At 40.3% G+C, this 15,537-nt stretch overlaps 1 protein-coding gene across 1 annotated transcript in view; it reads right to left on the bottom strand.

Annotated features, from left to right (window-relative positions):
* Nucleotides 1–4,233: 4,233 nt before the first annotated feature.
* Nucleotides 4,234–15,537, bottom strand: part of SCP2 (sterol carrier protein 2) — a 28,549-nt gene continuing 17,245 nt past the window's right edge. The window contains exons 12-16 of the mRNA XM_083448143.1: nucleotides 13,806–13,959; nucleotides 10,469–10,562; nucleotides 8,064–8,193; nucleotides 6,368–6,447; nucleotides 4,234–5,302 (exon numbers count right to left, since the gene is read on the bottom strand). Coding sequence (XP_083304269.1) covers nucleotides 5,207–5,302; nucleotides 6,368–6,447; nucleotides 8,064–8,193; nucleotides 10,469–10,562; nucleotides 13,806–13,959 — 554 coding nt within the window. The 3' untranslated portion in view covers nucleotides 4,234–5,206. The remainder of the gene's footprint in view (nucleotides 5,303–6,367; nucleotides 6,448–8,063; nucleotides 8,194–10,468; nucleotides 10,563–13,805; nucleotides 13,960–15,537) is intronic.

Here is a 15,537-nt window from a genome sequence, read left to right as displayed (position 1 = left end):
AGACACAGAGTGTGTATGGTGAGTTTGGAGGGCCAAGTTTGGCCATCACTGCCTTAAATCAAAACAAGGAAACATTTGGTATAGTATAGCCTTAGGCAGTTCCCCACACCTGACTTAATCATACTAGTGCATGAAAAAGATGCCCTCAGTTGGCATTTGCTTTAAAAGCATTTCTCAAACTTTTTGAACCCAAGCAGCATTTTTAAGCTTCCTCTTGCCCACACCTCAATATGGGCAAACTAAGGACTCATCCATACTTTATTTTGTGCTGTGTTTCTAGGCACAGGTCCATGCTGCAAAGTGCTGCATCTGAGCACTTACTTTGGGAAACCCGAATTGCCATTTGTTCCGATTTAGCATTAAAGAGCAGGCTTTTGTGGGGAAAGCGCCAGGGTGTGTGTGCTCAGACCTGTGCCTAGAAAGCGAGGAGCATAATGTAAGTGTGGAGGGAGTGATGGCAGGGCCATTACATGATTTCTATTTTACCTCAGGCAGTAAAATGTTGTGGGCCAGCCTTGCTTCCCCCTATAAGCATCTCCCCTTTAAAGCCTGGGCTAGAACTTTGTGTAAGATTATTCTGGGATTCTACTGTCCTTATTTTGAACAGTAAAATTTCTATCTGCTTCCTGCATCCATTATTTAATACTGTGGAACCTCGGTTGTCAAACATCTCTTTAATCGAACATTTCGGCTTTTGAATGCCAAAAACCCAGAACTGCTCCAGTTTTTGAATGATTTTCTGAAGCCGTACTTGCTATGCGGCTTCTGCTTTAAGTTTCCCTATTGTATTGAGGCTTCTGTATTGAGTTTTCGGTTTACGTTTCAGAAGTTGAACTGTCTTCCAGAATGGATTAAGTTTGAAAGCAGAGGTTCCACTATATTTTGATGGTCAGTTTTGAGTCAACAGCACCTAGTTTACTTGAGAGTTTGTTTTTTGTTTTTTAAACACACCTCTCATTTTGCATACATAAAGTGTGCTGCATACTTTTGCTTCTGCCATGGCAACAGGTCTTACAAGTTTATAACAGGGACGATATCACTACCTCAAGAAGTACCAAATGGGTTCTGAAACCTCTCTTCCAACGGATTGCAGAATGCTTGAAGAGCGCTAGTGTGAAATTGGCTGAGTTCCTGGGCAAATGACTACATCTGATTTATTGTGTGGAAGGAAGACACATTACAGAGCTGCAAAAAATGTGTTAGGCAAAGAATTAGTCTTTCCTAATGTGTGAAGTGGGCAATAATCGGTTGCTGTGCATAAGTCTCTACCACATAGGATTAAGAGATGAAGATGGTTATTTGGCAGATTGAATAATGCTATTTTTCTGAGGTTGAGAATGGGTCTTCTACCACAGTTGTTGTACCAACACTGACCACCTTTACAACACCTTTAGAGCAGAATGCCAAGCTGTGGCACAACCAAGGCCAAAGGTGTCCAGCATTTTAAGCTGCCACTTTTCACAAGTTACAGAGACTTCAAGCTAAACTCTAGTGCCGCCTGGACAAGTGGCACATCTGTTTGTGTTTGCGAAGGATTACACAAATTGGTTCCAGACTACATGGGATTTGTTTTCAGTGTTTGTCTTCCACATGTGGAAATCTTACTTGTCCCTGTTGAATGAGTAGCTTTAACACCCAAGTTGGCACTTTTATCACAACCAGAAAGAATAGCTTTTTGCTACAAAGATGCTTTTACTCAAATATTGGTGACCATATCAGCATACATGTTGAAAGGAAAAGAAAGCTTATAATTGAAGCTTTTAGACTTTGACATAGTAAGGTCTCCCCATCAGAAAAATCTACAAGAATTTGTTTTGCCAGAATTAAAAAAAAAAAGCTCTACCAGCTTTAAATGCAGTTTCTTCCTCTCAAAATATATAGGTAGAAAGCACCTCAGTGAGTGGTTCCTTACATTTTCTCTGCTTAATGTGAACATAGGTTTAGATTGTCAAGAGCTGTGCACAGCTTTAAGCAAAATAATTCAGTCTGTTCTTCAGCGATTCCAAGCACCTCAAAGCCTGTACATACACCTTCATATTTAGTCTCTTACTACTTAATCACTGTTGCCCAAACACATTAGCTGTTTTCACTGCAAAGTACAGTACAGTATTGTGTCTGAGCTGACATCGGATAACATGGTGGCAATGTTGGCTTGGGAGAGTGTATCTTTGTTGAGACCCTGTGATGCCCAAAATCTTGCTGATGCAGTGCATATGGAAGGCATTGAGACATTGCTTCTAGCAGTGTAAGCTCCCCACAATTCACTTCCATAAAGCAGTGTGCTCAACATGGAAGTATGGTAGACCTTCATCTTGGTTTTGGATATTGGCATCACATTCTCCCATACCCTTCTGGAGAGGCAAGCCATTGCTGTAGCTGCCTATGCTTGTCCAACTCAGTATCGATGGAGAGGTTATGGTGGAGCCCAGGACAACAAAATCTCAACCGTGTGGTCATTCATGATGATGCATGGAGTGCTGGTGACATCCTGACCTAGAATGTTCATCTTTGTCAGGCTGATGGTGAGGCGGAACTCCATGCAGGCTTGGGCAAAACAGTTGATGCGTCTCTAAAAAGCCTCCTCGGAGCTTCCTTCTGTCAAGGCAGCATCATCTGCAAACCACATCTCTTGGACAAGAACCCGCCACACTTTTGTCTTGGCATGGAGGACATGCCAGGTTGAACAGAAAAGAAGTACACATCGTCTTCAGACAAGCTGAAGGAATAGGAGAGCAACAGGCAGAAGAACATAACAAAGAGTTGAGGTGAGAACATAGCCCTGTTTCACACCACTCTTTATAGGGAAGACACCTGAGGATGCAAATTAATACTAATGTTTTAGTACTTTGCTAGCTGCGTGGAAGCAGCTATGCCAAAGGGTAGGGTAGAGTTATATTTTTTAAAAGAATCTAGAATTATGCTGATAATACCCATGTAATCAACTCTATCTCATAGTAATTTAAAGGGGATATCAAGTTAAGCAAATTTTAATTCCGCCAGAGCATAACAGAAAATCCAAGCAGGATTCAGGCTGCACTGAATTATAAGTTAAATTACTATTCAAAATGATCTTTTGCTAGCTTAAAATTTTGGAACCTGATGTTTGCGCTTAGAGGCACATGAACTTCAACATGTTGGGTTCCCATCACTATTATCACTTTAGGAGGCTAGAAAATGAAATAAAGATGTGAGGCACAAACTTCATGTGAATCTGACTTCAGTTGGTATAAGGACACCCTTGTTATTTACCAGGGTCAAAAATGTGTGGTCAAATTTAACCTAAGAAAAGTGGCCATCCTAGTTCTGTAATGCAGTAGGCAGCATCCCAAGCCATGGTCTTACTGTTGCTTCACACCAAGTTCTGCACTGATATACAAATACCCGAATCATAATATATAAATTTGTGTGACAAAACCAACCATGTTTCCATTAAATTACAGAGGAGGAGACTCAGTCATTTTCTAGTCTCAAATTCATGTGTCTTTAGGTGGAACATGGCTATCAGGTGCCTAAAAATACAATTTAAACTATGCTAAACAGCTGGTTCCTGAGTCCATTACATTCTCTACCTAACATGAAGACAGGTATTTTTCTGCTGAAACATTCTGTTTATACACATCTGTTTTCAATTTACCATAATATATGGTCTACTACTGAGTACAGTTTCTCTTTTTCCAAGATTCTCATAATTATACAACGCAAAGGCATTAAAAGAAAAGGATATATATACACATCACACCTGTCAGAGCAGCAGCAGGGATATGTTTTTGGCAAGAGGATTACTAAAGCACAGAATGTAGAAATGCTTAGGGATTCCAGAGGTATTTCAATGTGGAATAACATTTAAGAGACGCATTTGACTTCTGACCCTGGGCTGCTGTTTAGAGCAGAACAGAAGGAAAAACAACTCATTTCACTGGCCTACATTGCAGTTTCAGTTTTGAATAGCCTACTCCATGAACTGTAACACAGAGGCCTGCATAATCTACAAAGCACTGCAGTGGCTTTCCATGCTAACACGAAAGTAAGAGTCTGTTGAACCAAATGTTGCATACATTCATTCCAGTGTCATCTGATCTTAACCATGCAACTTCTATGTACTGTGCACTCTGTTATTATCAAATAAAAATTGCCCAAAAAACCCCAGCTCAAACTGAAGAATTGATTTAAATTTAGTATGGAAACTTTCAGATCAGAACACATAACTGCCAAACAGAATGACTTAAAAATGAATAGTATTTATATATGAATTTATTAAAGAATCATCAGTTTCCAGAACTCTGTATAGCACAGTTAAAACCAAACAAATGCTTAAAAAGTGCTACCCTTTACCCTTGTAAGTATATGTTACGGAGAAAGCACTACAATTAAATGTTATTGCAATTAATGCGAACCATCTGATTTCCAATTCGATAAAACAACCCTTCATATGGGAATTTGGAAATTCTATTCAATGAAGGCTAGGATCCAAAGAAATCAATATAGTTCTCCTCACCTATGGGAGCTTTGGAGTTCTGTTTCTACAGCATTCACCCACAATATCACCACCTTCGAAACCAGGTAATGTTTCAAAAGCAGTCTGATATGACAGGCATGTGTGTGTGTGCCTGTTACTCAAAGAAAGAAAGAAAGAAAGAAAGAAAGAAAGAAAGAAAGAAAGAAGGAAAGAACCTCACTTGAGTATGTCCAAGCCCTAGGGCCTACCTAAAATAGTTCTCTGGATCCCAACCCAAGTAAAACAGTATTTCTTTGAGCTGCTATGGAAGTATTCTTAAGATACAAATGAAATTGTTTAAGAATTGTTTTGCCAAACAGGTGATATTCTATATCACTCTCCCTACTTTTTAAACTTCACAAGAATTTATGGGAGGCTGATCCCTTGATTTAGATTAAAAAAAAAAAAAACCACAACGGTTTCAGGTGGGATAAAATCAGGGCTTGTTATACATCATGCTGGTGTTAACCATTATAAACAGTCTAAGGCTATGCCAATCACTAATATTTTATTCATTTGTGATCGTTTAGGCTGATTTATGGAACACAGTGCCAAAATTTCCATTGAACAGAGGCCTCAGGAAAGCTAGAGTTGATCACACCTATTCAGAAAACCTGTCCCATGCTACTTCCAACATCTAGTTCCTGCTTAGTTTTTATATATATATTAAACACGTTGTGCACATCTAAATTGCATCTTGAAGTCGGTGGTTCAAAGTTTAGCTTTGACCGGTTGAAGCTGTAGGTTCTGTAGCTTCATAGCCATGCCCATGTTCCCAGAAATCTTCAATTTGCCTTGAAAGAAAGCCTAGAAGAAATTTAAAAAGAGATTGAATTACATTTTCCAAGTAAATGCTTCTTATTTTTCCTCCTTGGATCACTTCTTCCAGGTTCAAATCCAAGTAATCTGAGGGACTGCCATAAAATATTTTAAATTTTAGATTGCCTTCTATAAATGTGTGCAAAACTTTCCACAGACAACATATATGAAAAAGGAGAAAAAGATCAAATGCATATAGAATTGCATATAGATTAGTCATCTGTGATGACTACATGACTTTGAGATACACAGTGGCCCCTTCTGCATGTCATTGTAGAACATAAACAATGCCCTGACTGTGAACTAGTGGTGCACTATTGAACACTTGAATTGCAATTGAGTTACAGGCCTTGGCCAACTCTGACATGCAAACCAGTGCTCATGGTTTGCTTCTCCAAAATAAACCACAATCAGTAACCCACAAACAAAACTTGGCATACCATGAGGTGTGAATGCAGCCAATGAGAAAAAGCTGCTAGTTTGTCTACACATTGACGAAAGCTTCCACTGTTCAAAATGGCCAATATGGTGCCCTCCAGGTGTTGTTGGACTCCAACTCCCATCAGCCCCAGCCAGCATGGCCAATAATCATGGATGATGGGACTTAAGTCCACCAAGATCTAGAGGGCACCATGTTGACTGGCAACAGTTTTTATTATTGGACAGAAATCACACAGAGTTCTATCACTGGCATTAGTGACCTCAGAGGAGAATTTTCTGTTTGTTCATACTGAAGAAACAATGTTGTAAATCAAGCCAACTAATAATAAAAAAGCCTTTTCGAAAAGGAACATTTCCATCTGCACAAAAGTGACTGCCAGCTAAGGGCTTTGCCAAATGCTTTGGAAACACTTTTAATGAAAATAGCCTGTGTTTGCCCATCTGCAGCAATTCTGATGTGAACAGGTGGTGAATTAAGTCAACCATCATTCAGCCTAAAGAACTTGGGAGGAAAAGGAACACAGGTTGTTCTCATTAGTTTTCTGCTATAAAATAAGCCTGTAGAACAATTAAACTAGGAGGATAATGGCACTTCCCCTGAATTTCACTTACTGTCTGCGGATTCATCTTGCCAGTCATCAGAGCCAGCAAATCGGCGTCAGCCATTGTAATTGTACAGTCAGCTTTCTTATCTGTAAAAAGTGGACAGATGACTTGAAACAACATGGTCAGGAAATTTATTTACCATATTTTTTGCTCTATAAGACTCACTTTTTCCCTCCTAAAAAGTAAGGGGAAATGTGTGTGCGTCTTATGGAGTGAATGCAGGCTGCGCAGCTATCCCAGAAGCCAGAACAGCAAGAGGGATTGCTGCTTTCACTGTGTAGCGATCCCTGTTCTGGCTTCTGGGATTCAGAATATATTTTTTCTTGTTTTCCTCCTCCAAAAACTAGGTGCGTCTTGTGGTCTGGTGCGTCTTATAGAGCAAAAAATATGGTATTTTTAAAAGGACTATTTTAAGGTTATTTTGCTTTCTAACAGAGAAGCCTTAATGCAGATCCGCTCCCCTTATCAAGGAAGTCCCTCTTAGCTTCATACATTGCTGATACTGCCGATTCATAGCCACGGAAGCCAAGTTGTAAAATTCAGCTCATTTAAATATTGTCATTGACTTGGATCCAGAAACTCCACTCATGGGACCCTCCTGCCGGAGGAAGTAGGGAGGGAGAGAAACACAATTCTCTCATATTTCTCCACTCCCCTGCAGACACCTGTGTATCCTGAAAAACTGCTCTGAAAAGCCCTGACGTCCTGCTTGTGAGCTTTTCATGGGCATCTGCTTGGCCACGGTGGAAAACAGGATGCAAAACTCAACCGGCTTTGGTCTTACTAAGCCTCTGTAGGATCTCAGTCTCACCTGTGAACAGAAGGAGCTTGCTGAAGGGACACTCTGGGTCTAAACCATTACATTGTTATAGGTTCTGGGTGCCAGAGTTTGTGAGTGCAAGTCACCCGTAACTCTTGGGTTCAGAAAGTTAGAATTAATCAAGGTTTGACTGAATGATGGTTGGAGCTTCTTGGAATCCAAGGCTGCAGCAATGGGAGGAACAGGACTCCTTTGGCATGTGAAAGTGCTGTTTCCCCACAATCTAGACTAAGTTGTATATATGTGTAAATAAACCATATAACAAAGACCAAAGGGAAAATGGGCCCTGGGGTAAGTGCCTGGAACCCCCTGAAATCTCGCAATGCTGTGGAGATAGGAGTGTCAATATCAGTTTCATCTGCAGCAGTAACCAGAACATGCTTCAAACCTTTTCATTACTAGTTTAACAGCAGTATCATCCACAGGATTCCATGATTGCAAAATGGGATTAGTTTCCTAGTTAAGGAATGCAGCCTTACTGGCATTTAATAGAACAGGCAGACCTTGTTCTTGCTGCTCTTTAACCACATGTATTGCATAAACATTTATGGATTGCAGAGAGTTCTTTGAACAGATGCTATCTTGCCAATGTCATTTTCGAGCAATGCAACTGATCTATGTCCAAGGGCAAATCGCCATTTATCTTCGCCTGATAAATGGGGCCCAATCCAAAGTCCAATGGAAAAAAATGCAGTACATATTTCTTTCCCTACAGCTGTATTGGCTCTTTTCAAATGATTATTTTTGCAGAATTAATATACAGTTGTTACTCACGTGCCACCCATGTTCCTATTTTGCAACCAAACCTACAGTACTTAAAGTAGTATTACCTTACATTGCAATAAAATATTAATATTTTGTGGTGGCAAAAGCAGTACTGACCTGAGTCGAAATCCACACAGCCTTTACCATTTTTCACATCAACTACCCAAGTTGCTTCTTTACCTCCAGGGCCCTCTTTTACTTTGAAGGCAAATATACCACCAATTTTCTTGACATACTGTTCCCCTTCCTGCAATCAACATGAAACAATAATATATTACAGACGAAAAACCGACAGCATTTTCAGCTTACAGAATGCATCAAGTATTTCCACACCATGCTAAATGTTTGCATGCTTGGACTGCCCCATGTGCTCTTTTATGGTCTGCAGGGCCCAGAAGCACTTTTGTTTCTGTGTCCTTGAACTGCAGTCTAGTCCCCCCCCCCCCTGCATGCGGTACCACGGAAGCCTCTTCAAAAACAAAACCTCAACAGGGAATGCAGATGGACAGTGCAACCCCCTGCAAATTTCGAGTGCAGTGGTAGGCAAAATGGTGTCCTCCAGATGTTGTCGGACTACAACTCCCATCAGCCCCAGACAGCATGGCCAATAGTCAAAGATGATCACATTTGCAGTCCAGCATCTGGAAAGCACCACATGGGCTACTCCTATACTAGGAAGCAAGTCCCATGGAACGTAACAGGATTTAGCTCTGAGGCAACATGTGAAGCATTTGGTTATCTGCATTATGACCTCTCTGCTAAACTTGAAACCACTCAGGTAGCAATTTATTTTGCTTAATTTCCCAACTCCAGATTTCATGCTCAGGCAAGAATAAGGCTAAATCAATGACGGCAGAGAATGCAAGCGGAGAAGGTTGGTTTAGAACCCTTCTTCTTCGTTACAGGTTTTTGATATGCAGAGCAATGGCGCAAGCAATGTATACAAGCTCTACCAAGTGCCAAGTTTGAAAAACAGCATTACATACACTGCTTATTGAGTGTTTTCCCCTCCTTCTATTATTGGAAAAACCGCAGGCTTTCCCAGTATTTGAATTCTAAGCCTAGGAAAATCCATGTAATCTTTCCCCCAAGCTGTTCATATCAGATTGCTGGCATACCCCAGATAAATTGGAAAATTAACTAGGGAAACACTGACACATGCCAACAACTTGAGGCCAGTGTTTTAAAGCATTTTTCAATGCAAAGTGGCACTTTAAATGTTGGGCTTCTCTTACAAAACCAGTGGAAAATAAGTATAGGAGAAATTAAGCGCAGGGGTCTCTTAATACTTGTTTTCTTTTATATGCTATGGGGAGAGGGGAGTTCAGACCTTGAACAAAAAGAATAGCAACCAAACTCTCTGAAATTAAGTTTGAATTGCTGCTGACATGCTGAGGCTGCAATCCAAACCCCTTTTGCCCCAGGGGAGAGGCTGAGCCAGCCAGAGATCTGCTAGATCCTAATTTGCCCCACTGCCATCATCGCCTGATGGTATCAGACGCATTCATGGAACCAGCTTTAGGGCTGGTAGGATTTGTCTTCCCTCTCTCCTTCCACCCTGGCTGGTGTAAGCAACTGAGCTACAGATGCAGAAGCGACTCCACCATTATATAAAGCTGCTGCCTCGGGACTGGAATTCTAACTTAGAGTTTGAGAAATCTAACTTAGAGAACCCACGAGAAACTTCACTACCATCTGCAAAGCAACCATTTGCTAGGGCCAGTTCATAATGGACAAAATACCTGACATAGCATTTTGCAAGCTTAATCTCTGGGGGGAAAGTACAATAGGGATAATAGATAAGAATGTGAGGAATGGTTTTATGTCAACGCATAATGCCTGCCAGAGGACACAGCTTACCCCCAACTCTTGTGCATGGTGGAGTCTGCCTTTCATATAGCCTGTAGGAAGATGGGGAGCTGGATCCAGCAGCTATGCAACCTTGTCAAATACTTCTCATGGCAGCAGGATGTGCATATGCAAAATGGGAGGAATTCTTTATAGATGCTGTGTGCGTGTGTGTGTGCGTGTGTGTGTGTGTGTGTGTGTAAAGAGGCTGCCTCCAGGGGTTGAATATAACCCAATTCCCATACCTCCCGAAATTATACTTTCAAAATTGATTAGTGACAATCCCACAAAGGGTTATTTTAGTATGATGCCTGCTATTGCACAAGTTGCAACAGCTGAATTTTTTTAAAAAAGCTGTAAAGTTCAAGTTGTACGTCAGAGGCCTTAGTCAGCTATTATCTAACTAAATACAAAATCACTATGTTGTTGTCTTAGGACAGAATTGTGCCCTGCTTTGGATAACCTTCTTTTTTATGGGTAAGGGGGTAAGGAATCATTGGAAATAAAAATGTTCAACTTGACTATTAATCTGACTTCTAACCGGAACAATAATTGGCAAACAAGTTTGTTTCAAGGAAAGTAATTGTTTGCATGTTTTACCATTAATCCTTGCCAAAACATGAACTGCAACCTTGCAAAATTATTCCGTAAACATGTTTTGTTACTTTACATACCTCTTGAAGCTTCTTTTCAATTTCTTTGAAGACAAAATCTGCCTTAAACCCATCCACAGCTGCCCTGGTGGGAATAGCTTGGATTTGCCTATTCCTGAAATGGGAGAAAGTCACATAAAGATTTGTTAAGCTTACCTGAGTGACTGTAGCGCACACCCCAAAGTGTATTTTGTGTACCCATGTGTAAGCATGGGAATGTCATCTCTTTCAATTATTTCAAATTGAAGAACCATAGATGTCTCTGTGATAAAGTGGGTAGACAATTAAAATGACCTAAGAAGTGTGGTAAGGGAGTAACCATGACTCCATTTATATTTTTAAGAATATTGCCCACATGCAAACAAATAAGGGTCACATAATCAAATTCTGCTGGGGGTTTTGAAACCCCTCCAGAATCCCACGGGGGGGAAAGGACATTAAAAGGAACTGAACTTCTATCATCCATGTAATTCAGAAGGATGGGGAGATATTTCTCTAGTGCTTGCCCTTGCACTCACTAGAAACACAGATGAGAGAGGCATTTTGCATATTCCTTTCACCCTAATACAAGTATTTTGCTTTTTTGGAGAAAAAAACAATACACCAATATTGGGTGTGGGGACACACAATTCTGTCTGTTCACACCACATAAGCGAAATCCAATTTTCTATATTGATTAAAATAATTACTAGAGGTAATCAATCTCAGCATAATAACTTTAACAGTAAACAGTAATTATGGCAAGTGTACAATGAAACTCTGGAACAAAGTCACCTCTCACCTAATTACCCGCTATTAACTCCCAGCTTCAGTTGCACAACCAAGCTGCATAATCAGGGAAGATCTAACAACATGATTTTGCAATTAGATAGCCAGAGGCAGCTGCAATACAAGCAAAATCTAACTGACTTTATCTTCTGAAAAAGCACTTGATTTAGATGTCTGAAATTCACATTTGGCAAATCACCATCTCTGAGCCTCATCTTCCTCAGTGGATTACTGTGATGAGAAAATGCAATCTATCCTAAACCCTTGGGGAATATATAAAGAACTTAGGATAGATTGCATTATATATGTTGGGAAAGAATCTAAATGCATCAAACGTTCAAAGGTTCATTTTTCTAGTTCAGCATGAGAAACACCATATATTGTGCTATGATGAAGAGCCTTCAGCAATTATATGATCCCAGGACTATTTAAAATCCAGAACATTACTCGTGGAGATAGTGGCCTCAAAACATAAAAGCAGTCATGATAGATCAGGCTAATGGCCCGAACCTGATCTCTCAGTGGCCAAAAAGAGGACCATGGGGAAGCCTAAAAACAGGACCTTACTGCAACAGCATTCTCCACAACTGTGAATCTTAGCAACAGGTATTCAAATGCATGTTACCTTTGACAGTGGAAGAACACAGCCTTAGGTACCATAAATTTGTCCTCCTCCTCTTTTAAAGCCATCCAAATCTGTGAGCATCATTATATGTGTAGGTCAACCTTTTCAGTGTTTTCATCATACCTTTCAAGAAAATATCCTGGCACTATGCTACATCTTTGGGTTTCAAGTCCCAACTTATAACTGCTCCCCAGCCATTCTTTTAACCCTTCCATGCTTGCTTTTCCGGTAGACCTTGGTAGCTGATTGCCCAGACTGTGGAATACCTTAGATGATCAAATGTCATTTTAAAATTAAAATTTTCCTGTTGTAGTAAGGAGATTTCTGGTAGATTTATTTATTTACTGTAAACCCTCATTTTGGAATGTTTTTATCTGCTAAGCTTGGTTCCATTTCCAAGCTGTTTTATTTATTTCAAGGAATTGTTTTTATTTTTAATTGTTGTTAAGGTGGAAAATGCAAATGTATTAGAAGGGTGGGGTGTAAGTTTTCTAAACAAACAAATTATGGGGCATCAAAAGAACTGATTTTGTATCATAGACCAGTTCTTATTCGGGCAGCCTGCTATGAACTATAGAGCAGCCAAGCCTATACTCCAACGTGCCTTCCAACATTTGTGCTATAAAAGAGAAGCATTTGTGAATTAATAAATAGAATTATTAGCATAGATTCCAGCACTAACATTTTAGAGGGCTGAAGAGCAAGTTCCTCTGCTCTAAAATGCAAAGCAGCAAAGCACTTCTGTGGAACGAAAGCCTGCAAATCCAGTGTTATGTGTATTGTTAAACCCAGTTTTAAAAGCGAGAGATCTATAGATGAAAATGGAGACCAGAGTGCATGCATGAATGTGCATGTGAGTGTGCAGAAGTGTGTACAAAGGTGCACATGTGAGTCCTTAGGAGAGGCCAGTTGAAGATTGGCAATTACTCCCACACGTAAGGGCTTTCCAACCCTGAAACAGCCAAACCCAAACAGCCTCCGCTCAAAGAAACCTTTCATTAATTTGATAGCAATCAAACAGTGTTTCTTACTCTTGCTCATATGAATTAAATGTCTCTAAAGAAGTTTATCTTCTAGCGTGGGTGGCTCTCACTTGACTTGAAAAACATTTCCAAGATCCCACTGAATCTCCACAAAACCCAAGTTGGAATACAGAAGGAGGAAAATCCAGGTTGCAGTGTAAAAGTACGCGACAAACACCTGTGACTTGCTTCACTATTGGCAAGAAAATCTACAAAAGAATTTATGAAGCTTAGGTATATTTCCTGCAAGCTAATTTTAATGGCTTTTAATGTGGAACCTTTAGGATGTTATTTGAATCTTCTCAGCAGCCAAATAAAATAGAAACCCACAGGCAGTGAACTGTGAGTAATTTGCAAGTCAATTTCCTTACTATGTATGCAGAAGTATTGAGACATTTTTTAAAAAAAAAGCACGCACAGTTTATAGCCCTCGTCTCCATTGCCTGTTTTTAGTTTTCTAAATCGTTTTGAAACTGCCAGCTCTGCACATTCCTTTAACTGTTGTTTACTTTTAAGTTTTTGTTTTCTTGTTTCAACATGGAACCAGACTTCAGAGAACATGATTAAGACACAGCAATTCTATCCATAACCAAAACCACAATTAAAGTTTCCAGTGGCTGAAGAAACCAGAGTAGCTGGCCCTAAAAAAATAAAATGCTGAGCCACAGATTTGTACTTACAAGCAATACCCTGCCTGCTATAAAGAAACAAAAGGACCCCCAACTTTCTCCTTCTTTAATTAATTTGGTATTAAAGCAGAACACATATGCAGAAATAAGCCACTAAGATCATGCAACACGACATGGGATTTCAAACTATTTAGTTCTGTATAGCAGTTGTCTGGATACGATTCTATGTTCAAAGTAAATGAGATAAGCTGAGTAAGATTACAAATAATAGGTCTGGAAAAGAGGGTGCACACACACAAAAATTAAAAGCTCACCTTGCAGCCTCAGGAAAGCCCATTCTGTACAGAGTTATGACCACAGCACCTCCAAGGCCCAAGTTATGCTGCAAAGCAACCTTTGCACAGGGAACCTGCCTCTTTCCGGCTTCTCCTCTTAGCTGCCAGCAGAGTTCAGCACACTGAGCCAGACCTAACGCATCAAATGCAGAGAATGTAGATCAAGCTGTATTATAAGAGCATCATGCTGTTTCATTACGCCCAGCCGAGAGGAAGCAAAAGGAAGTGGGTCAAATGTTTGAGCAATCAGAATGAATCCTTTATGCTTAAAAGATACATTAAAACAACAGCTATTAACACGAGCCTTTAAACAGTAAATGTTTCAATATATACCGAGTGACTGGGAAACAAAATGCCGTCCCAAATTTCATGTGAGGCTGGATCGTAGTATATTTTTCCTGTTTATTAAAATATTGGAGCTCAAGGCCGAGCCTGTACATGTTTATTCAGAAGTAAGCTCCGTTTTGTTCAATGAGCGTCACTCCTAGCTTAAATGTGCATCAGATGGAAGTCTTAGAAAATGCTCCAAACAAGTTTTTAGTAACTTCAGAATTTTAAGATAGATGCCTCTTCTTGCCACATATTTCAGAACAGATTATTTCAGACACACAACCACAAAAGAAAGCATAATAAAAATCACCACCAGTGAAAAAACAGAGTCTGAATAAAGCCTCTGTATGGCTTAAAGTTTCCTCTAAAAGTTTTCCTCAGAAAACAAGCCTTCTGACTCACAGCAGGCTTGGAGTTGAGGTATTCTTTAGAAAGCATTTTTCATGACACTGAGGCAACTCTAGTGAATATAACCTAGCTATTGTTTTCCTAAGACATCCTATCAGTCTCCTTAGGTTGGATTCTTAGACAAATTAATTCCAAAGCTTGTAGCCCTCAAGATATATAGTTGAACGGCAACTTCCACTACCCCTGAGCACTGGCTCCCCTGGAATCTGGCACGCTCAGCTGGGCCACCACAGTTTAGCCACCCTTGCTGCAAACAATAGATCTGCCACTTAACTTCAGCTGTGATCACTTTTCAGCTATTTAGGTGTAAATGAAAGTTGGCAATCAGATGTGGTGGTCCAGGAACAAGACTTGAATTCGATCCAAGTTCAGGATATGTGCAGTCCATTTAGAGTCCTCCTACGTGTCACAGATAGCCCTTCTAACCTCCTAAATCCTATTCTGTGTCACAGCGCCTGCTCAATTTCCACTGCGATCCATTCAGAGAGTCAAGGCTACACCAATGTCAGTCCAGAGGTTTTCAAGTTCGCCTTGCAGGATGTAAGACAGTCACCTCTTCCAAGACAAATGAGGAAATCAAATAGCTGCCTTCCAAGAACCACCCATGGAGCCAGAATGAAATTATTAGAACACCCAAAGCAAGTCTGCCTTCTCATAGTAGCTCACAAACTAGGCCATCGCTTCTTGAAGACATCCAGCTCTATTCCTGCCCAGGATGTGATCTCTTTCAGGACATCAGGAATAGGAAACCTGTGGCCCTCCAGATGTTAGTGGACTTCAACTCCCATGAGAGTTGGGATCCAACAACATCTAGAGGGTCACAGTTCCCCACCTTCAACTACACAAGTGGAGGGTATCTACTATAAAGTCTAGAAACCAAACCATAATGACAAAGCAGTCAAGATGCTACTGTGTGCTGTACATCCCATCTCTCAGGGGGGAGCCCTTAGCTCTCAGGATGTTGCCAACAGAC

The sequence above is a fragment of the Podarcis tiliguerta genome, assembly GCF_965153285.1.
Source record: "Podarcis tiliguerta genome assembly, chromosome: 6".
NCBI lineage: Eukaryota > Metazoa > Chordata > Lepidosauria > Squamata > Lacertidae > Podarcis > Podarcis tiliguerta.
This window is presented reverse-complemented; position numbering and strand designations above follow the sequence as displayed.